This window comes from Maylandia zebra, linkage group LG14 (genome assembly GCF_041146795.1).
Source record: "Maylandia zebra isolate NMK-2024a linkage group LG14, Mzebra_GT3a, whole genome shotgun sequence".
Classification (NCBI taxonomy): domain Eukaryota; kingdom Metazoa; phylum Chordata; class Actinopteri; order Cichliformes; family Cichlidae; genus Maylandia; species Maylandia zebra.
In genome coordinates this window covers 9,114,794-9,137,201 of record NC_135180.1, presented here as the reverse complement: position 1 = coordinate 9,137,201, position 22,408 = coordinate 9,114,794, and the positions used below count along the sequence as shown (strand labels likewise).

The 22,408-nt window shown below is 40.8% G+C and overlaps 1 protein-coding gene across 3 annotated transcripts in view; it reads right to left on the bottom strand.

Annotated features, from left to right (window-relative positions):
- The window catches only part of numbl (NUMB like endocytic adaptor protein), a 67,479-nt gene that overhangs the window by 6,753 nt on the left and 38,318 nt on the right, over window positions 1-22,408 (bottom strand). For 2 of the 3 annotated variants that reach the window (XM_004562770.6, XM_004562769.3), the window contains exons 2-7: window positions 13,412-13,562; window positions 9,881-9,955; window positions 8,507-8,581; window positions 4,387-4,527; window positions 2,095-2,302; window positions 1,717-1,986 (exon numbers count right to left, since the gene is read on the bottom strand). In XM_004562770.6, the coding sequence (XP_004562827.1) occupies window positions 1,717-1,986; window positions 2,095-2,302; window positions 4,387-4,527; window positions 8,507-8,581; window positions 9,881-9,955; window positions 13,412-13,537 (895 nt within the window). In that variant the 5' untranslated portion in view covers window positions 13,538-13,562. Of the gene's footprint in view, window positions 1-1,716; window positions 1,987-2,094; window positions 2,303-4,386; window positions 4,528-8,506; window positions 8,582-9,880; window positions 9,956-13,411; window positions 13,563-14,650; window positions 14,764-22,408 lie in introns of those variants that run through there. The other variant, XM_004562768.3, reaches the window with a different exon arrangement.

Sequence of the window (22,408 nt, the reverse complement as noted above, 5' to 3'; positions counted from 1 at the left end):
ATTGATAACTTTTTCGTTAAGTTAAGGCCTGATCAGTCCAAAATTCTGAGCCAGCGCTCTGACACGGAGCCATCAACCTCTCTGTTTTTGTCAAACACTGGTCCGGAGACGGCATCAGAAAATGAGCCACATACGATCGACTCCCAGCCGGAGTCCACTGAAAGTAAAAGTGAGAAAATGTATAGATTTCGAATCGAGTGGCTTGACCAGTTTCCCTGGCTAAGATACAGCCAAGCTGACAATATGATGCACTGCATTTATTGTCGCGAGTGTGGAAAGACCATGGCCGGCAACACAGCATTTGTCACTGGTGCTAATACGTTTCGAATTGAAACGCTGAAAAAGCATACAGCATCGAGAAGACACATTATATGCCGCGATAAATGCTCTGCCAAAATGTCCCCGCTCCCCACTGCCTTTCAGCGGCAGGCAGGAGTAAACAGGTCATCGGAGGAGGCCGAGATGATCATTAAGTTTAACATCGCCTACAATATTGCAAAAGAAGAAGTTCCGTTTACTAAGTTCAAGTCAGAAATAACTCTTCACAGGAAAAATGGCTTGGACATAAACCCCACATACAGCAATGATGTTGCGTGCGCCCAGTTTATAGGCGTAATCGCTGACACACTGAAAAAAAAGACGTCAGTGGAAATTGCGAACAGTACATACATGGCCTTCCTGATCGATGGAGACACAGACATCGCCACAAAAGAATGTGTCATTGTGTACGCTCGTATCTTGCAAAAAGGAAGACCAGCGAATATACTGATTGGACACATTGAGGTCCAGCATGCCCATGCCCAAGGTAAGCCATGTCATGTCATGTAGCCTATGTATATGATTAATAATATTACGTCGTGTTACTGAATTAACCATATCTAGCATGTTCTTATCATTGAAAATTAAACATAGCAATAATACATGAATATAGAAACTCAAACTGAAAAAGACTGCATTGTAAACTCTTGATCTGATAAGTAAATGGTATTTTTTTTTTAATTTGTTTAGGAATTTATGCTGCCTCAAAGTAAGCATTTGCTGCTCTTGGGGACCAGTGCAGTAACTGGTTGGATAAAATCATTGCTATGGGGGCTGATGGAGCTGCTGTTAATTTGGGCAGCAAAGGGGGTGTCAAGTTAATCATTTTGAAAGGTTGTTGTTAGTTAATCATTTACAAATCAAAAAAAACGTGAACATGTAAAACTGCGGTGTTAAGTAATGCAGTTTAAAAATTTGGGTACGCCTAACTTTTGTGCTGGTGCGCCTAAATTTTATTTTTAGGCGCACCAGTGCAACCATGGCAAAAAGTTAGTCTAGAGCCCTGTAAATGATGGCCATCACTGAATGTCATCTAAATTAATGATATGTCAGCATGAAAAATATAGTTTGTGTGACTGCGGAACAATCATTTTGATTACCAAATTACACATCCAACACACATTTAGACATTTCTAAACCTACTAACCTATCAAAACACGTGCTACCTTCTCATAGTCTTTATTATTCAGTCACTAAAACCAAATTTATTATTATGACGAAAGTGTGAATTGGGCACAGATATAAACTCATGCTTCGAAGGAACAGCGCTGTAGTTTTTGTCGCCCTACCCCACATTCCAATGTTGTGAACTTCAGCCTCTATCAAAACAGGACTGGGGTCAGGAGGTCAGCAGATGTCAACATTTGTCAGTATAACATCAAAAACGTTTCCACTCACCAGGGTTCTTGGTCTCGAAATCTGTCTTGCGTTGTAGTGTGGATGGCAGATCATTGAGACGGAGTGACAGCTGCCTCTTGAAGGGAGAATTCTTCTGACTGAGGGCCGGAAATCCTCGGAATGAGCCTTGACGCACCAGCTGTTCAATGGGCGCGTGGCGGCGGGGGATGGCATGAGGCCCGCCTGGTTCTGGTCGCTCCATAGGGGAGGCCGCACCCTCGGGTGGGGAGGCGGTGCCAGGTGGAAGGGCCGGCATGATAGAGGGCTGGTCTGGAAGAAGAAGGGATTACGATAATTACTGCTGTTCAGGACAGTTTTTATGTAAATATCATGGTGCTATTGTTGCCTATGCAGCTAAAAAAGAAAAAAAACTTCTACCTTTCCTTTTCTCTTGCAGCTTGTCCTCTCGCTCACTACTGCTGCCCTGCTGGCTGCAGGAGGAATTGGCGCGGAAGGAGCCCTCTCGCACAAACGAGGTGCGACTAGCATCAAACGAAGCCGTCACACCACACTCCTTCTCTCTGCGCTGCTTCCTCTCCAGGCAAGCAGCAAAGGCACAACCCACTGCATGGCTCAGTCTCTCCCCCTGATGCAAAAACAAATAGAGAGGGGGGAAAAACAGCATTAAAACACATTTGCACACTTTCCCTTGTCCCAAAACATCATGATTTATCATATATATTTTGAAATGCCTTTTTCTGTATTTGTGCATAATAGAGTTTCTTTAGGATTGCAAAGAAACTTTTATATCAGTAAAAGTCAAAGTAAGTTATCCCTCTGAAAGCAAATCATTTCAGAGGGCATTTTACACTGAGCCATTAATATTTTCCATCCCTGGTACACTGGCTGCTTGTCTTAGCTTCTTTCTTATACAAAGACAGCCACGGCAATTACAGAACAGAGAGTCCAGTTTAAGATGAGCACACAGTTATGGATATTGTATGGTGGAAATGGAGAGAGACACAAATGGGCAGATAACTCCACTGGCTTCTATCTAATCCCTTCTCCTAATCCCCCAGGTCTGTGCTGCGTCCTCTTCCATCCACATTAATAATCCAACTCGCCGTCTAACTTGATGAAACCACTGTGGGGTTTAGAACCACATTATACTATGCCAGCACTCGTTCTATCGCAGATGTCTTTAAATTTCAGTCGGCTTATCCCAAGGTCATTCCAGTGACACTATTTTAGCGACAGGTAGAGAAAATTCATAAACAATCATTTAATTGGCTACAGCTGTATTTTGAGACACCTGTCACAGAGTGGGTTGTGTTTATGTTTACCTTTTTGACAGTGATAGGTTTGTAGCTTAAACCTATTCGCTGGAACGTTCAAGATAATTTAATTACACAGCAAAGCAAGACACGAGTAGGCAAAGTTCTTTATGTTTCTCGTGCACGGGAGAGAACTGGACAAACGCCTTTCCTTCGCTCGACCCCAGTTGCTCTCATCTACTCCCCCGTAACACTGCTCTTTTATTGAGGTACATGAATATACATAGGTTCATTAACATATGACGTCTACATACAAACAAAGAGTACCTTGCTTGTGCGTTGTGTAAGTATGTGTGTGTGTGTGTGTGTGGGGTCAGAGTGTGACCCCATAAATGACTTCCCTAAACCTGCTAATCTGGAAGTCCAGCAGTTCATCTAAACAAAAGGCACTTAGACTAAAACAGATATAGCTTTGTTTATCCTACCATAAAACAATAAGAGAAGGTACAACCTCTCCCATGCTCCCAGGATGTTGGTGTGAATGCCAGAACATTCTGGAATGCACACAAAGTCTTTGCAGACTAATAAGGATCACACATCCTATCACTACACAATCGACTACACACCTCTAAGCATATATGGTTAAATATTTCTAAGCATAAATGACAATAAACAATACAAATCTAACAGACAGATTGCAATGCGTGTTAATATATGAAAAACAACTGAAGATGTATTTTCAGTAAAATGTCTGTTTATTTTTATTCGGTGATTTGTTATTTTAAAAAAAAGAGCTACGAAAAACCCCCTCCAGACATTTTAACAACGTAAATAAATTAAATTTAGAACTGGGATCCAAGTATCTTGTGTGACTTAATGCTGTATGTCTACATAAGAAAATGGAAACATCCAAAGCACTCATGTAGCCATCTATAGACATTACCTGATGGGGGATACATGCTTCCTAACAAATATCCATACAATATACATACAGATGGCACCTTTACCTAATTCAGCAGTGGAGTTATCCAGTTGTGTATGTCCAGACCCGATTCTCTTGACAAAATCCAGAGTGCGTAAATGGCTTTATGATATAGATGAGTCTTATTTTTGTTTAAACCAAACTTTACCAAACACTATTTCACATAAGTGGAAAATATCTGGCATTTTTAGACAGCAGAGATCAAAATTATATTGAAAAACTAAACTTGCACTGTGCCCGTTACTACCTGTTGTTGATACAAGTTGCTGAATTATTATGGTCCCTTGTTGCCACTGCTAATCTCTTCCTGTTTTTAAGCCCCTTTAAAATACTGAAAGTAAACCTCAAGATCTATTTTTTTTAGGAGGGGGGGCACAAATGAAAGAATTGTTTGCACTGATATATATAAAAGCTAGAGCAACACAGACATTTTTCCGTATAAATCCTAAAGGGTATCTGGAAGTGTCTACTCACCGAGTCTTTCAGAGCCATGAAGCAGTGGCACATCCATCGTCTTGTAGTCCCATCTCTGCAGATGTAGGAGAAGGCCTTGTCATAGTTACGGTCCGGAGCGCAGAATGAAACCTTCTCTATGGTCTGGTCCACGATGAGGTCCTGAGAGAGGCAGGCAAAGGAAATTAGACAGAGTAAGAGGAGATTATTGCATTTGACTGTGCTCGTATTACACTAAAGCCAATTGAATTGTTCCAGCAGGTAGAAGGGTCTCAAACTAACTGCAGCTTAATTGAAGAAAAACAGGAAAAATCACTTTAATACTGGGAGCACTAGCTCACAGACCGATCCAATACTTGACACACTGCTTTTAACCTCATTTAACCCCATCAACCCCCCATAAACCTATTTACACATCCACTGATGACAGCAAAGACAGAGACTACAGACTAATGACACCGAAGCCTCTTTTAATCTCTGCAATGTTTCCACAACTTGCCCTTCCTTCAATAAAAGGGTTATTCAGCTGGCTTCAGCATGTATAGTCACTATAGAAGAGACTAAGATGGGGCCACTGTCTTTCTCTGTGTACATAAAGGGGGCCTTCAGCTTACCTCTTTGACTCACCAAAAACAGAAAGAAGAAGAAAAACAAGAGGCGTGAGCAAGAAGAAAAGGCAGAAAGAGGATTCACACACACTCATCCACACACTCCCTTCCTGCCTTGCTGTGTCACAGAGAACAAAGAGACGGGCGGACGAGGGGAGAAGACGAGGGAGGATGAGGATGGGAAAAGGGAAGAAAGGAAAGAGGGATGTGATGAGAAAAAAGTAGAAGAATAACAGCCTATTCAGTGTGGGCCAATTAGTGAATGGAGGGGGATGCTGGTACTGAGGTGAAAGGCTGAGCAGAGACCGACATGTCTGTTTCTTCATCACTGGTATAATGACTTCCTCTGTGTTAAATACAGTATTATGTGTGCGTATTATGTACTGATGTGCTTTCTAGGGATTTATAATTCTCTGTGCTCTTGTGAGGAATATTTGTAATGAGGTGAGCGGGGGTGGGTAACTCAGACCACGGCCTTCTATCAGTGAAAGGAAGAATAAAGCTCGGCAGTGACTCTGGCTGTGTCATCTATGCGGAGGAGTCACTCTGCTGAATGGAATAAGACTTGACTCTTTCTTTCTGCTGGTGATTTATCATGAAGGTCATGCACGTCGCACATATGCACAAGCCCACTGTATACTGATAGACTGTGGGAAAGGTTCTGATAAAGGCTCGTGGGGCTGTTAATAAGAGCATACTAGCTGATTCACAGAGGTTAGCTGATGGCAAGGATTACGAACAGGCAATGAAATAAAACAGGAAGAAAGTGATAAAAGCTGATTGTCTAACAAAAAGTTATTAAGTTAAACTTGTATTAAATTATTTTAATGATTATCATCAATAGTTTACACGTAATTAACCTGTGAAGATGTTGCAGACAATTACGTTTCAGTCATCTCACAGTTAGTTCAGTATTCTCCTTTCTCTCTCTTTTGGGGCTCTAGTATCTTCTGACTGGAATATCTGACTCTTACAGGCTTCAGTGTGTTAACTGTGTCTGCACACTGTTTGTTGTTGGCCAAGGCGTGTACAGCTGGCTAAAAATAGAGCTTTTTCTTGCTATAAAAGCAAAAAGACGCCATCAATTTAGTATTTTTACCGGCTGAAAAATAAAAACACTGAGCTAAAGGATGCTAAAACCCTGTGTAGAGCGCTGAATGACAACCTTAATATGCACAATTAGAATTCCTAATGTTCCTACATAAGTTTAAACCCATTTTATGAATTATTGAATATAAAACATACTGAACTTGCTTTTGCAAGTTCAGTATGTTTCAGGAGTTTATTAATAAATGACGAGTGAGCCTGCTTTTTCTTTCCACATTTCTATTCAAACACATGCCCTTTGAAATGAATGTGTTATATCACTGTGTGAACACACTAAGCATGGGTGAGACGCACATGTTATAAAAGCAAAATTAGGTCTTACAAGTCAAAAGCTAGGGGCTTTAAATTTGTATTCAGCCTTACAGCTTCAGTGAAGGTGAGGTATATTTTAAATTAACCTGTTGTTTAGGTAATGTGGTAGAAGAGAAACAAAAGTGCAAGCCAAAAGAAAACAACCTATTGTGACTCCACCAAAACTAACGTTTTCTTCTCTTTTGCTGATATTGGTGTTTTTTAGCTTCAAGGTTAAAGCTGGCTAACACGCTGACTTATAGCAATTAAATCTTATACAAAACCAAAACCTCACTTCTGGCTTCTCTCAGCTTTAAGCTATTCAGTTGCTACAGTTCCAAAAGTTACAGCAATGTAAATCTTTAAACAAATATGGTGATTATGGTTCACAAATACATAGGTTTATTTTAGTTTTTCTATTAGTTTTTTATTACTTTAACCTCCTAGGACCTGGCGTCCACATATGTGGACATCACATTTTGGGTTATTTAGACCAAAATACTCGATTTTGCTCTACAAAGGCCTGATATCCACTTACGAGGACATTATACTGCTACTCTTCTATCGAAATTTTAAATGAATATCCTCATATGTGGATATGAGGACGAATATCCTCATATGTGGCTCTCATTTTTCTTAGAAACAAAAATTAGGTAAAAAAAAAAAAAATCTGCTAATTCTTTGTTTTTACATTCATCAGGTCCCAATCAGCCCAAATGTCAAAGAGAAATTAAAAATGCATGCCGTGGAAGAGTTCGGGTCTTAGAAGGTTAAAGAGCTACTATGAGGTTATCAGCAAACAGGATAATATTTACTGATGGTAGCATCCAGGGTTTTTCTGCTGTGTTATATCATATTTGTTCCGGCTAAAAATACTGCAATGAAGAGCTTCAAGTTTGGATTTGGGAGACAGAAACCTTCTCTACTTTTAAAAGATTAGGCTTAAAACTTTCCTTTTTAATAAAGCTTATAGTTAGGGCTGGATCAGGTGACCCTGAATCCTCCCTTAGTTATGGTGCAATAAAGATAGGTTGTTGGAGGTTTCCCATGATGCAATGAGTGTCTTTCTTCACTTTCTATATGTTTACACACCACTCTGCATTTAATCATTACACTACACTCTGCAGTTATTATTAAACTCTTGCTGTAGCTTTCATCCTGTCTCCCTATATCTCTCTATTATCGTAGGGTCTTTACCTTACAATATAAATCACTTTGAGGTGACTGTTGTTGTAATTTGGTGCTATGTAAATAAAGTTGACATGAAATGGATTGAATTGAAGAACAGAAAGACAACAATAGAACAGATAGACAATAGGAAGGAGGAAGGTTAGAAGGCGAGGAGTGGGACTGAGAGACTGGAAGAGGTGTGGTCGTGTGTGGCCTCTAAACACATTAAAAGAAAAAAAAAAGTAAAGCAAGAAAGAGGCTGCTCTATCAGGCTTACTCTCTGCACTGTCTCTGCTGCTCTTTATTGTGCTCTGCTTTCACTAGAACCACAGCGAGCTGCACTCACTGTAGGAGGCCTCCCTGGCCGCCAGACACTCCTCAAGTGCATGTGTGCGTCTGTGTTTACTTGAGTTTCCCTCCCCCACTAAGCACCTTTAGCAAGCAATCATGAGTCACATATGCCAGCTCTGAAATACCACACACACACACACACACACACACACACACACACACACACACACACACACACACACACACTCAAAAAAGCCTGGGAGCAACACAGTGGATACACAGTGGACCCCTCTGTTAGGGTCACCAAACTAGGACAGAATGAGAGTTTTGTTGGTGGTCTGAGGATGGCATATGCATGCCTTTACTAAATACGAGAGCAACAAAAAGAAGAAAAAATGTTTCAAATTGAAGTATTAGAGGGAAATAAGCGCATTAGTGGGCTTTATATCTTCTTTTTGACAGGCTAACTCTGTTATTTGTGTCTCTGCCTGTCTTGAGAGGCTGAGACTGAAGACTCAGATAAAATACTAGTGTGGACAAGACTGTAGACATGACAACAAGAAGGCACGACTGTGCACCGTGCCCTTGCTGTCAGGTGAGTGATAACATAGATAAAAAGAGAGATAGAAAGAAGGACAAAACAAGGAGACACATGATAGATAAGCGTTTCTTACCTTAGTTTTGTCATCTACCACCCTGAGTCCATCAGCCGAAACCCACAATACTGCTTTTACTGTCTTTTTCCCGCTCTGGAAAGACAAAGAACATGGGGCACTGAATCATTTAAACCTTTATAGACAAGTAGCAGTATTAAATTGTACTTGAAGCTTATGAGCGAGACTGTAACGCCACCTTTATTCTTGCCTGCTGTTGTGTAAAATGATGACATCCCTGGGATAAATGAGGTAGTGGAGGGTTAAGAAAAGAGAGGCGGGAGCAGCTAAAAACTGTGCCAGCTGGCACTACGAATCATTTTGCCAGAGGTGGGCACCAGGCAGCGCTAATAACACGCTCAACATGGGCCATGCTAAAAATAAACAGACTGAAAAAGCAAGGGCTTCGTGTGTGAATCTGTGTGAATCTGTGAGCGTGCACATGCACACGAATCCGCATCGGAGTTTGTGTGTGCGAGTAAGGGAAACAGAGTCAGAGCTCTGCAGGAAATGGCTTTGAAACCCACAGCGACGCGATAAGGAGCCCCATTTTTGCATAATCCCACTGACAAAAAGAACGAGGGAGCAAGAATGAAGGTGAAGAATCTGACAAATGATGGAGGGAAGAAGAGGCTAAATGATGAGGTGGAGCCAGAGTGGAACTCTGGGAGAAATATTTTAGCTTGAGCAAATGCAGAGAGAAAGATGTTGGTGTTGATAGAGAATGGAGCAAAACAAATTGAAGAGTTTTAGGGATTTTCTGTAAATTGTTATATAAAGTTATACAGTTACATGCCTCCCTGGGGATAAGATAGAAAATGCAGATTCCAAGCTGAAAATGTGGTACTCTAGATTTTAAAGAAAAGTGCAGTTTGATATTAGTTTGTCAAGAAAAGCAGTAGCAGAGAAATAACATGAAAACTGTGTTGTACACGCCTGTCCTTTCTACAACCTCAAGTGTGTGTCTGTGTGTGTGTGGCTGTCTGACACCGGCCAGTCTGAGTCACTCTGTTCACACGCTCCCTGTCCGAATCCAGCTTCCCAGGGGGGCAAACTATGTGTTTACACGAGCATGCGTACGCCCCAGTTTCATTTTCTGCTTGCTTTTCTATGGTGACATCAGATACATATGGAATAGGACCCACCAGAGAGACCAATTAACGGGGTAAAAAAGTAGAAAACAACAAGAAGAACAAGTATTGAATGTGCGTGCATTTGTGCATTTCTTCAGTCAATACACTGGCGCACTGGCTTTGCGCCACCGAGTCTGTAATGAGTTTCTGCAAAGTTTCTGAAGTCCTCTGGGTGCATATTTGTAACTAGCTTCCTGCAACAAAATGTACTTTTAGTAATGCAGCAAAAAGTGTGTGTTAGAAGTGTGTGTGGGTTACTCACAACTTTTAGCTTCTTCACTGCCTCCTCACATACGTGCATCCCTCTCGACTCGTCCACCTCCACCAACCCCAGGTACTGCAGACGAAACAAAAACAGATGGTTTTAGGTTTTTCCTTTTAACGTTTGATACACCAGGGCTCTTCATTTAAACTTCTTGCAAATGAAACTCATTCAGCTGGAGTGAATAGTGTGAACGCAAAAAAACAGTTGGAAACAATCAGGAAGGTCTGATCTGAGAAACACAGGCAGCAGCTGGGCTCATAAGCCGAGAATAAATCTATAATGTAGGTAGGAGTGATGTGATAACGTATGGCTTCTAAAGTAATTACAAGTTTAAAATCAATTCGATATCTAACATGTAGCCAGTGAAATATATAGGTCCCCTTGAGACAAAAAAATTAAAAATTAAAAATTTGCAAATGTGCAATTTGTATATTAAAACAAAGTTAATACTCGGATTGTGAGCTTACTTTAATATCCACTCCTGATGTTGAAGTGCCTTCTATGAGACTTTCCAAAAGACAAAAGCAAACAATAAATTGAAGCATCAGCTGATGTGGGCTGGCTTGAAATCAGCAATTGTTATTAGGACTATGGTTTAGGCAGGTATCAGGAATTAGAGCAGGTCATCCACTAACTGGAACGTTGGTGGTTTGGTCCCTGTCTGCATGTCAAAGTATTGATTTGATTTGATTTTATTGATTAGCATTCAAATATTTCAATGAATACAGAACAAAGATCTACCACAAAGCAAGAAAGCATGAGACAAGGCTAATCAAAAGGTATTGGCTGAAGCATTTGCTTATTACGCCAACCCCCCAAGTATCTTTGGGCAAAATGCTGAACCTCAAAATTACTCTCAGATGCATTCACTAGAGTATGAATGTGTGATTGTTAAATATAAAGCACTTATATATTAAATAAAGTGGATGAATTAGACATGTTGTATAAAGCACTTTGAGTGCTCCAGTAGAGTAGAAAAGTGCAATATAGGAACCAGCCCATGTACCATTTACTATGAGCTGAGCTAGATTTTGTGACTTGCCTTAACAAATACTCTGACTATTTTGTGATAGTAAACAACAGGAATTATATTAGTGTCAATGTTACCTGTGAAAGAGGGGGTGTCTGCCCTCTTTTTAAAATGTCAAACAGGCTAATATTGTTAATGTCACAATGGCTGAGCTAACATAGTTTGGTCTGCCACACTATCACAGTTGGCAGCTGTTATTTTACTTTGCTAGCTTGCTAACTGGATATATTACTAAAATAAGACGTGTTGTTAGAGAAAAAATAAAAATAATGATGACCATTACACACAAATTGAAGTCAAAACATAAGTAAGGTTATCTAGAGCTTCATATGCTCTATAACGTAAAGTATGAGAGGCACCAGGCAAATCTTCCAATGGGCCATTTTATCCCACAGTCTTTAGTTTGCAAAAACAACGTTTCTTTCAGCAGTGAGCTGAGCTGACACGTATTCTTTTGGTAGCTACAGTTCAAATGCTTTTGAAAAGGCATTAATAGTTCGTGACTCATTTAGAATTTAAAAAACACTGAGAAAGCACTGAAAAAAAAAAGATGGCTGAGCGAGCATGGAGGTAAAAACAACATATAAAGAGACAGAGGCTTTTATGCTTACATCTCTTGCTAAAGCTCTGAGCTCCACTTCAGTGCCCATCTCATCGCTAGCTCTTTGGACCATTACCATCAGAACCGTTTTCCATTAGCCTCAGCCCCACATGAAGCCTTTTCTTATACTCTCAGCTTTCTTTGTTGCCTTTATCTTTTTGCTTTGTATTTCTCTCCTGGTCCATTCAGTCTGCGGTCTTTCTTTCCTTTCACTTATCTTATCTGGTCCTATCTATCTCTCATTTCAAATCTGAAAATGTCTCTCCTTACCCTCTGTGCGCCCTCATTCCTCACCTTGTCATTTCCTGTGCTCTCTGTAATCTATAACCTTACCTCATCGTCACTCCTCTTTCTCTGGTTTCCATCTCCCTCCCTCATTCTCTCTCCAGCCCTTCTACAAATCACTTTAGCTCTCAAGGATGGCCATACAGTACATGCTCAGAACGGAGCTTGTTATCAGTAAATTGGCCCATTAATGACGGCCCTTTTTTGCATTTATGGCATGGGAGGCATTCAGCTACTGAGGGAGAATATGGATCAGTGCTTTACTACTGATGGTTCTTATAAAGATCAAAGGTCAGAGCCAAAGTATCCTGAACTGTATCACACAGCCTAACCATAGGCATTACATTAAAAAGTATATTTGCTTTCTTTAGGTACTGTAATAATATGAACAAAATAGAAATAATAGGATTTATGCTATTGTTATTAGTGCTGTCAGCATTAATCTCGTGCGTGGGGCTGGACGGCGTCAACGCATTAGCGCTGTCCGGCCCAGGCACAATCCGCGTTAACTCGCTAACAGAGATTTGCCGCGTTAATGCGGTTATGGCGTTAACATCATTTTAACGAGATTAACACTGACAGCACTTTTTTTCTGTCATATATGTCTGTCATATATATATTTATTTATTTATTTATTTTTGTAATTCAGATAATATTCAGACTTCAAAAAAGCTGGTGGCAGCAAACAACTAGCTTAGCTTTGCATTAAAACTAACAGACCGCACTGCTAAGATAAAGTGATAATTACGTGAGAATCTTGTGCACCCTTTATTGCTGAATGCATTTATACAGCACTGACTTTACTTATTAATAAGGGCCAGTCTCCGGGGCTTAAAAACAAAGCAAAGGCAAAATGCAATTCATTAAATAGCCACTTAAAAGCCCAACATTATAACAGAGATAAACATGTTTGCATCTTGACTTTAAAAAAAGGTTTTGTTTTCTTTAGGTAATTTCCCGCCCTCTGATATCTATAAGAGAGTAAATATAGCTTTCGATTGTGCTGAAAGTATTTAGGACATGGCTGATATTACTGGCATATTCGGTGCCATCTTGTCTAGTTCAACAATCAGTTTGTGTAAAAATGTGATCTCATTTTGTGTTTTTGTGATAAGGCTATTTTAGTTGAGGCTCGCTCTGAGCAGCTCCACTAGCCAGCATCACTGCTAGCACATAAGATCTTGCCTAACTATTATCTCATAGTCTTAACTCACTTGCTTTTTCATACTTAACATTAACCTCCTAAGACCCAAACTCTTTCATGGTATGCATTTTAAATTTCTCTTTGATATTTGGGCATATTGGGATCTGATGAATGTAAAAACAAAGAACCACCAGATTTTTTTTTTAACCTAATTTTTGTTTCTAAAAAAAATGCGAGCCACATATGAGGATATTTGTTTTAAATTTTGATGAAACAGAGGCAGTATAATGGCCTCGTATGTGGATATCAGGCCCTTGTAGAGCAAGATTTTGTACTTTGGTCTAGACAACCAAAAATGTGATGTCCACATATGTGGACGCCAGGTCCTAGGAGCTTAAAAGAAAGAAAGAAAGAAGAAAATAAATTAATTAGGCTTAGATTAACTGAATATCGACTGTAGATACTTACCCGAACAGCAAAGTTGCATTTGCCCTTGCGTACAGCCTCCTCGTCAGCCTGCCATTGATGCGGTCTGCTGGCCTCTGGCACATAGGTGGGCTTCTTCCTCCTCAGGCTCTGACGAAGCTTGTTCATCTCCGGGGTCACGTGCTCCCTGGTACTGCAGACACAGAAAGGGATGCAAGTTTAGTTGCGGAAAACTGGAAGGCCATAGAGTATCTCTGTACTCAACAAAGGAAAAATGACAACCACCTGAGTGTCATTACCACAAGCACAGAACAATATTTTTTTTTAAATTACATTCATTTAATAGCAATTAAATAGTCAGGCACATTAAAAAAATATTTAAATGCAAAAGTGCCAAACTATAATTGAATGAAATGCCACTTGAGAGAAACCAGAGTCCTGTATTTCATATGGTATTATGAGAGAAGTGGGAATGATTTCGTTGATTGGCTGGAGCTCATTAAGTTATAATCATCTCTAACAAGGCAGTCAGTACATCAGTGCCACAAACACTTCCCATCACAATGCTCCATTGATTCTCCATTCAGACGCAGGCTGTACAAATCGCACAGGTAGAACATTAATGAACACAAAAGCACCGGGCACGCTTTCATCTCTCGAAGAAACACCAAGAATGCTGAGCGCATGCTAATCAGCACACATGTGTGCTCTCCACTCCTCCTGTGAACAATCCTCCCTCCGCTCCCTAATTAGACCATTCAGCCCGCTGGCCTGTTTAGCGCGTGCTAATTTCCCAGCATAATGAAACATGATGCCATCAAAACATGACCTGCTTTAAAAAAAAAATTACTGTTTTCATTCCTCCACACTCACATCCCAGCTTCAACAGGACATCTGAAGTACAATAAAAACACCTCTTTCCTCATTTGAGTCCTTTGTCTTTATTGACTAAATTAACTGCATCATCAGCTTCCTTGTTGTCCAAGTCAAAAGTTTCAAATTGGACTAAGCAGTCAGTCTATTCTGTTTTTCTTGTCCTCAATCTCTGAACACAACTGGTCTCTTTTCTCTACACAGTATAAGGGATCTGCTTAGAGATACACGAGCAAGGCCCAGTTTGTAAATCTGCAATATCAAACCAGGAAGAGTGCTAGAAAAAAAGGCTTGCATAAAATTATTACTATAAGATAACAATATATTAGAAATGCTTATCTCATGTCGTATTCTTCCATATATCTTGGATTAATAAGAGTAAAGATCGAGCTTGTTTTATTCGCTTACCATTTGGATGATCCATAAATCGGCATTCCAGCTTTTACAGGGTAAGAGAGCACATTAATCTTACACTGAAGACATACGATGTCCATATGTAAAGTGGTGATCTCAACACTGAAGGGCAGAATGCTTCTCTCAGCTCTACCACCACGGGGCCAAATTTATACTCAATATATAGTCGGACACGTCACTTCTCATAATTGCTGCCACCCTGATGGTAATGCTGCCAAAGACTGGTGTACCGGAAGTGTGTTTGCAATTCGCCATTCTTGTGCACCACACACACTCCCTGTGTAATGCAGAGTATTCAAATGCAACAGCTCAAGTGGCTTTACTCATGTCTGGCATGTGAGGCATGTGCCATCTGCCAAGAGTAGATACTCATACACACATACACAGACAAAACATACCCACAAGCCCATCTGCAGCTCGCCGCACATGTCGAGGTTTGTGCCGCTCATATGTGGGAAAAGTGCCAGCTGACTGGCACCTGGCTGGCACGCCCCCAGCACTGCTGCAGCAGGTGTGAACGGGCGTGAGCGAAGGGGTTACAGAGCTTTACATAACGCCTCACAGCAGAGGTAGAAGGGGGCTGGGGTGGCTTAACTCATGTCTGGCATGAGTAAAAGGACCCTGTAAATTAACAGACCCAGTAAAGGAAGTACTGGGTAAGGAATACAGGACACCCTCATATGGTCTAGGACAGCGGGGGAGGAGTAGTGAGCGAATGGCACTGGCATCCGATGGCAAACCACATGGGAGAGACGCAGAAATGAACCAAGGATACTGGGACAAGTTTTTTGAAAATATGAGATAAAACTACTGGGAAAAGAGAGGAATGAAGTACTGAGGTGAGAGAATTGGAGTTATAATACACTAAATGACTCCTGTTCATCATCCATCGTCTAGTCTTAATAAAAAGGGAATTGTGTGGGAGTAGAGTAGCTTAACAGATTCACAGGTCAGTACACTACAAGCATGAGGGCCGAAAGTCAGAGAGAGCAACATCCAGCAATAATGCAGATTTTTTAAAAATGCATTAGTAAATACATTTTTAAAAAACCCAACTGCTTATCCAATGGTAAGTAGGGTATCTGCTCAGTTATATTAAATATAAAAATGAACTGCATATTTGAGAACCTAAACATGATTGAAAACTCTTGAAATGTTGCTCGTGTTAGGTCGCGAGTGAATTGACTTATTTTATTGGTCCCTTAAAATTCCAAACCTTATACGAATTTAACACATATATAAAATTTGGTACACACGTGTCATAAGACACAAAAAAAAAAAATTCCTCTTGGATCCACGCCCTGGACCCTGAAGGAAGTTCTCCATTTTGAATTTCTACATGAAGTTTTCATCGACGGTTTCACATATTTTACACAGCAGCATCACATATAATGAGTGGATGCTTCTTATTCTGGATTCAAGAGAAGTTCAGTCCACACAGCTGCAATAATTTTAGCTGCGCCTTGGTCTCCCTCTATTGTTTTCTCTAGTGTAACTTTAGCGTTCACTAACCTGCTGCTTGCTGTAATTATTTATTGGAAAGATAATATTCATTGGTATCAGTTTTCTCATCTAAGTCAAAGCACTAAATGAACTCATCCAGGCTACAATGAAAATACAGGTGAACGCAGGTTGATGGGCTTTCTCATGATGTGCACGGTGGCGTGAAATGAACAAAACTATCTGGTAGTAAACATTTAATAATAGAGAGACACATTAGGGCCGTGAAACTGCCAAACATTGAAATGGTGAAGTCGTTGCATAGCTGTGACCTAGCCCTGCAAAACTAGAACCATCTGCAGTGAGGGGGGAAAAAAGATGAGAGCCAGACAGAGGGGGTGGGTTGGCGAGCATCAAAATAAATCTATAAATCAATGGCACAAATTAAATCCCACTCCCTTTATGAACCCACGCAAAACTCGTAAGCACTTCAGTGTAGCCTACACAAACAAGAGGCCCGGTGCCAAAAAAGCACATAGTTGTTCCCAGTTTAGTGTTTGAGTTTGCAGCCATCTGGAATGTATTGTTGGGGAGATGGCAAGCAGGACAACTTACGGCCATATGATGTTATGTTGTGGAAATTTCTTTCACCCGAGCCGACCTCCTACTCTGGTCCTCCCTATTCCTTCTTCTTAACTGTTACTTACACTGCAGATCTCCTCTTGATCAAAAAAGATGCGGAGACAGGCGCAAAAACGAGCCCGAAGCTAAACGTCTGCAGCTCTGCCGATGCGAATGTGAGGAAATAGGATTCACAGGGCTGACTTCAGTGTGAAGAGCTAGCCTACGCGTACAGACTAATAAATGTGGTGAAAAGAATTTTTACATCTTGCTCCGGCTTAAGTTGGTATTTTAACTGTGAGATGGTTGGTGGTTATTAACAGCATGCGTGCGTGGGATTCACTATAATTATCAGTAATAACAGCACGTTCCCGAATATATGTATATTACAAATGTCTTGTATTTGTCTCACCTCTGTATTAACAACACATGATCTGTGTTAAGACTGCTTGTGCGTCCAGCTGCGTTTTGTGCCTGCCAGATGTGACTCCGATTGATTTCTTTGGCACAATGCCTCTCTTTCACACACACACACACACACACACACACACACACACACACACACACACACACACGTACGTAACGTCCCTCCCTGATCCAGATGTTCCGTGTTCAACATCGGCCCAGAGATTTTGGCAAAATGGGACATACTCCTCCCTCACACATCTCCTCAACCAGATGCTCAAGAAAAACACAGCTCAAACAAGAAGGGGAGTAGGGGTGAGAGCGGTGATGTTACCACACACACACATACACAATGACTCACTGCCACCTCGTATTACGGAAAGCCATATGTGTGTGGAGCTCCAAAGAAACTAGGAATGGACATAGAGAGGTGGAGCAAGTCTCCAGTGTGTGTGTGTGTGTGTGTGTTTAAGCGTGTTTATCTTTGTGAGTGCAGTAACAGAGTATTGCCTTGGCTTAGTCATCACAGTGCTGACCACTTTATCTGGACACACTGTACCCACTCTACTAAAGTCCGGCTTTGGCTCTTTGGCTGTGCAAATAAGACGCTGAGGTGTTTCGCTAAAGCTGCGAGTATGACTCACAACTTTAAAGTCATAGTGGAATGGGAAAGTATCAAAGGTCTCTATTACCACAGCAGCATGCAGGAGCGAGAGTGTATTATACTCTGAAAAGATGGGTGGGTTATAACCTCCACAGTGGGTTAACAAATTACAACACATACATTACTGGTCCTAAACTCAGTAATCACATTGTAATTGCAAACAGCCATGTCAGTTGTGTTACATAAGTTCGAAATGATCTGCATAATGGTTGGATTTTTGATAACTCTTTAAACTAGCTTTTTTTAAAGCACGGCCAACAAAACATGAATATTACCTAAGCTTTTTTAGTCTAAACACAGATGTGTCCCTACAAAGTTCAGCTCATGCATGTTATCCTATTGGCTCAGTCACACTAGAGTAAAAATAGGACAGCAACCTCCTTGCAATTAGGAAAACTCTCACCGGTTTTCCGGATATTGCAGTAAAAATTTTTGGGACAGATTCACAAGTAGTTGGAGCGACAGACTGGTTCCCCAAGAAGATGACCATGCTCCATCTGAACTCCATCTTATCGCTGTTTTATGACCGTCTTGATCCACCAAAGTGACTCTGAAAATGCTAACTGACTGTGAGTGCTTGCAGACACGATCACCATCTGCAGAGCAACCACATCAACGGCAAAGATATCGCAAGTGCATTGCACACTTTCGTAATAATTTCGTTTTCCCAAGTGTGACTGCAGCATAATTAGCATAGTGTTTGTGCAATATGCAAGCATTCTCAAGTTTATGAGCTTAGAATGTTTTCCTGCCTTCACGATTCCCTTCAGTGTTAAAGAGTATAAAGTGTAATAAGTGCAGATACTATCCCACAGCTGAAGTCCTACGTATTTACCTTTGAAAAGGAATTTCTCTGCTAAGAAATTGTAATATGGTGGTGTTGGGTCGGCAGCCAGCTTTTCTGCTCCAAACCAAAACAATGAAAACATTACCCTAATAGGTAATGTTTGCATAAATCAGCAAACACATCGGGTGCAGGCACATTATGCTGACACGATGCGCACACACGCAGTAAAAACTGACCCAGTTTGTGGTCCCTGCAGACTTCACACACTGACACTGAGTGACCCACATAGAGACACTGACACATACTACCATTAATATTATCCCCAAGTATGTCTCTCTGTGTCTCATACTCCCTGAAAGTGACAGGTGGTGTGTGTGTGTGTGTGATTAAAGTATAAAGGAGTGTGATGCAGCGGACATAAACCAGGGCACTTGTATTTAGACTGAAGTTTGTCCCAGGACGGGATGCAGTGCAGTGTTTTAATAATCTAAGCAGGACTATGTATGTTTATGAGGGAGAAGGATACAGATACAGAGAGTGTGTTTTGTGCGTCTCTAAGCCTTTGTTACTTCCTGGAAACAACTCCCTCCCTGCAGGATTTTCAGTATGTTCAGTAAAGTACTTGAACTTACTCTTATATCCAATATTTCATTCTTACTGTGAATTACAACAAGCTATCTGGGAAAATTCCTGTATTGTTTGCTCCACAGACCTATAACAATATTGGTTCATTTAAACAAAATTAAACAAACAAAAAACTCCCTAGTTTTGATACCTGAATGCAGTTAGTTACTACAGAAATCTTGGACATGGTGACCCATTAGCGACCTCTTAACCAACGCAAACATTGGATCCCACCTCGACAACAAACTACAACAACTAAAGCCTGGCCAGTATTTCCAGCTGCTATTAGCTATTTGCTGATCTATTTGTGTCACCATTTATAACAATAAGGGGAAATTTAAAAAGTAAAGAGTGTTTACGATGCATAGTTTGTACACCAGGCCACCCTGCAACTAGGAACACTAAAAAAAAACAAAACACACAAAAAAAACCCCACACACAAGAACTAACCGATCCAAGCAGAGTTACACAGACTGTCATTGAATAAATAGGGAAATCTGTTTTTGAATGTGTCTGAAAAAATAATAATCGGACGATACATATCAGATTATCGGATTTTAAAATGGCCAAATATTAGGTTTTAATCATAACACTGCTAAATTAAATATTTAAACTTAAACTTTCACATCCCCAAAGTCTTTGCATTTCAAAAACGGAGAAAAAAAGAACAGCAACGCTTGTCAGAAAAAGAAAGAACCAGAGCTCAAACACTTGTAAAAACTTAAAATGTACAAACTGAGTTTGCGCTCCCTCGTCTGAAGCTATATGAAACATTTATACCCTAAGGTGTAGTAGTTACTGCGAACAAATCTAAAGCAGAGCCTCTCTGGGAAGAGCAGATACAGATCAGTGGAGTGCTGTATACACTGTGGAGGCAGCTTTCCTGTAAGCGTGGAGGTTTAAATGCATCAAAACTGCTCCCTTCTGTCGAGATTAGGAATTTGTACAGGCTGATGTACAGTGGCAGCTGAAGCAGAGCCATGTGTTAAACCATCAGCCTGGCACCCACTGTGACTATTGTCTCCATCTCTATCTCCCTCTCACTGTTTCTCTCCTCCACACACACACACACACACACACACACACACACACACACACACACACACACACACACACACACACACACACACACACACACACACACACGTGCCTCAGTTTGCTCCATAAACCAGGCCCAAGTCTTAAAAAGAAAGTGGGTTCATAGATCTCTCAGTCATTGAAATTCAGGGCCAATCCGCAATCCATAGTAGTTTTCTTTAATGCACTGCTTCTCACACTGTACTCCTGCTTAATACTGCTCATAACACCATGTAATATAGTGTACAGGCATGTCCTTGAATGATTTTCTCCTCTTCAAAATGCATTATTTATGAAGTCAATTCCCATGCCTTTAGATTCCCCTCAGTGTGTACCTGCACTGTGAGCAGGGTTAATTATTTTACAAAATCTAACAAAGAAAGAGAAAACTGTGCCTGGGAAGAGATCCTACCTCTGTCTAACTTCATTGTCAGCAAATAATTCAATACCCACCAGCATATAAACTCTGAATAACTGGATTTATTTAAAAAAAAAAAAATTTGTGAAAGGAAATCACATGGTCAAGTCTTTTCTCAGTGGATTTGACTCAACATGAAAATTGCAAATGTGATAGAAATGTGTGGATATATCAGAAGGCCTGCAGTATATCATTTTAGATACAATTCTTAAATCCCTTAAAAAAGCTGGATCAGCTCTAAACATCCAATACTGGTTACTGTATCCCCTTCTATAACAGATCAGTCATATTTTCAAGCGACAACTAACAGTTATCGCTACAGCAATTAGCTCCGCCCCACCCATCATCTCGGCCATATTGATTATGTTGTAATTGTCACTGCAGTCTATAAGCCATGACTTCTCTGTGGAGAACAACTTCGATGAATTATATGAAGGCAAGAGTGAGAGTGTGTGAGTGAGTGTGTGCTTGCGTGGTGTGTTATAAAGTCGATACGCTTACCAGACACCAATTGGATTGACTCCGACTGGTAGACGTACAAACACACCCTGTCCTTCCTCTGACCCTCTAATGCAACATGATCTTTTAGGGGGGTTCTGGGCAGTTTGAGACCTTATTGAAAGCTGTCCCAATATAATTATGTACAGAGTGTGCACAAGTGTGCGTGTGAAAGCGAGACAGTGAATGCTCATCCTGGTTAATGCAATTGAATGGCCCTCTGTGACTCAAAACAAAGTGACAATTTAGGGCACTATTGCAGCAAAGGGTGATTAGAGCATGAGAACCAGGTTCTCATCGGGATGGTAAGCACTTGTAGTAGATGGAGGTGACTCAACCAGCTGACCCAGGATCAGTTCTTTCATTTTTCTTTCATCTAAACTGATTTACTGAAACTAATTTCTCACATTGAGGCAATATGCCAGAAAGTTACACATGAACTATACTTCTGCTAAACAGAACCCGATTTTAACCCTACACCGCAACCTGACGTGCACCTCCCAAGAAATGTAGCTACACGTCAGGTCGACGCTAGGTCTTTCACTGCACAGAAAAACAATGCGAACACATAAGCGCCAGTTGTGAAAAGTAATGCCTTCCAAAGGCTATGTCTACACTAGCCCGGATAGATTTGAAAACGGCGTTTTCGTTTAAAAAAAACGCTCCGCGTCCACACTAGCGTTTTCAGTCATTTTCACAGAGTTGTGCGTCCACATTGAAACGATCGAAAGCGCTTACGTTCCAGTACTGCGCATGTGTGAAATGCAAGAAGATTCGGCCTGCCTCATTTCTGTCTGCCGTTTGTTTACTTTCCAGCTCTTTGAAACGTCGCGGCAAAATGTCGGGGAAAAGCACCGAGTTTTTTAAATGGACTAACAATGAGGTGGAGTTGCTGCTGCGAGTAACACAAAAGCACAAAGTCGCAAAAGCGAGTGGGAATTAAAGAATTTGAAGAAAAGCTATCTGAAGCATGTACAGACTGATATTAATCTTTAATAGGGCTGTCAAAACTGAACGCAAACAAAACAACGGCTGTATAATGCCCTCCGCTATTTTTAATTGGTCACATGACTGCATCATATGACTAACATGCATCATCGATTTCGAAAGTCTCCGTTTTCACTGTCCACACTGCGACGCAAAAGCACCGTCTTCAAATGTATGTGTTTTCGAGAGCATTTTGAAAACGCTGCGTTTTCCTTCGGGGAATACGCCGTC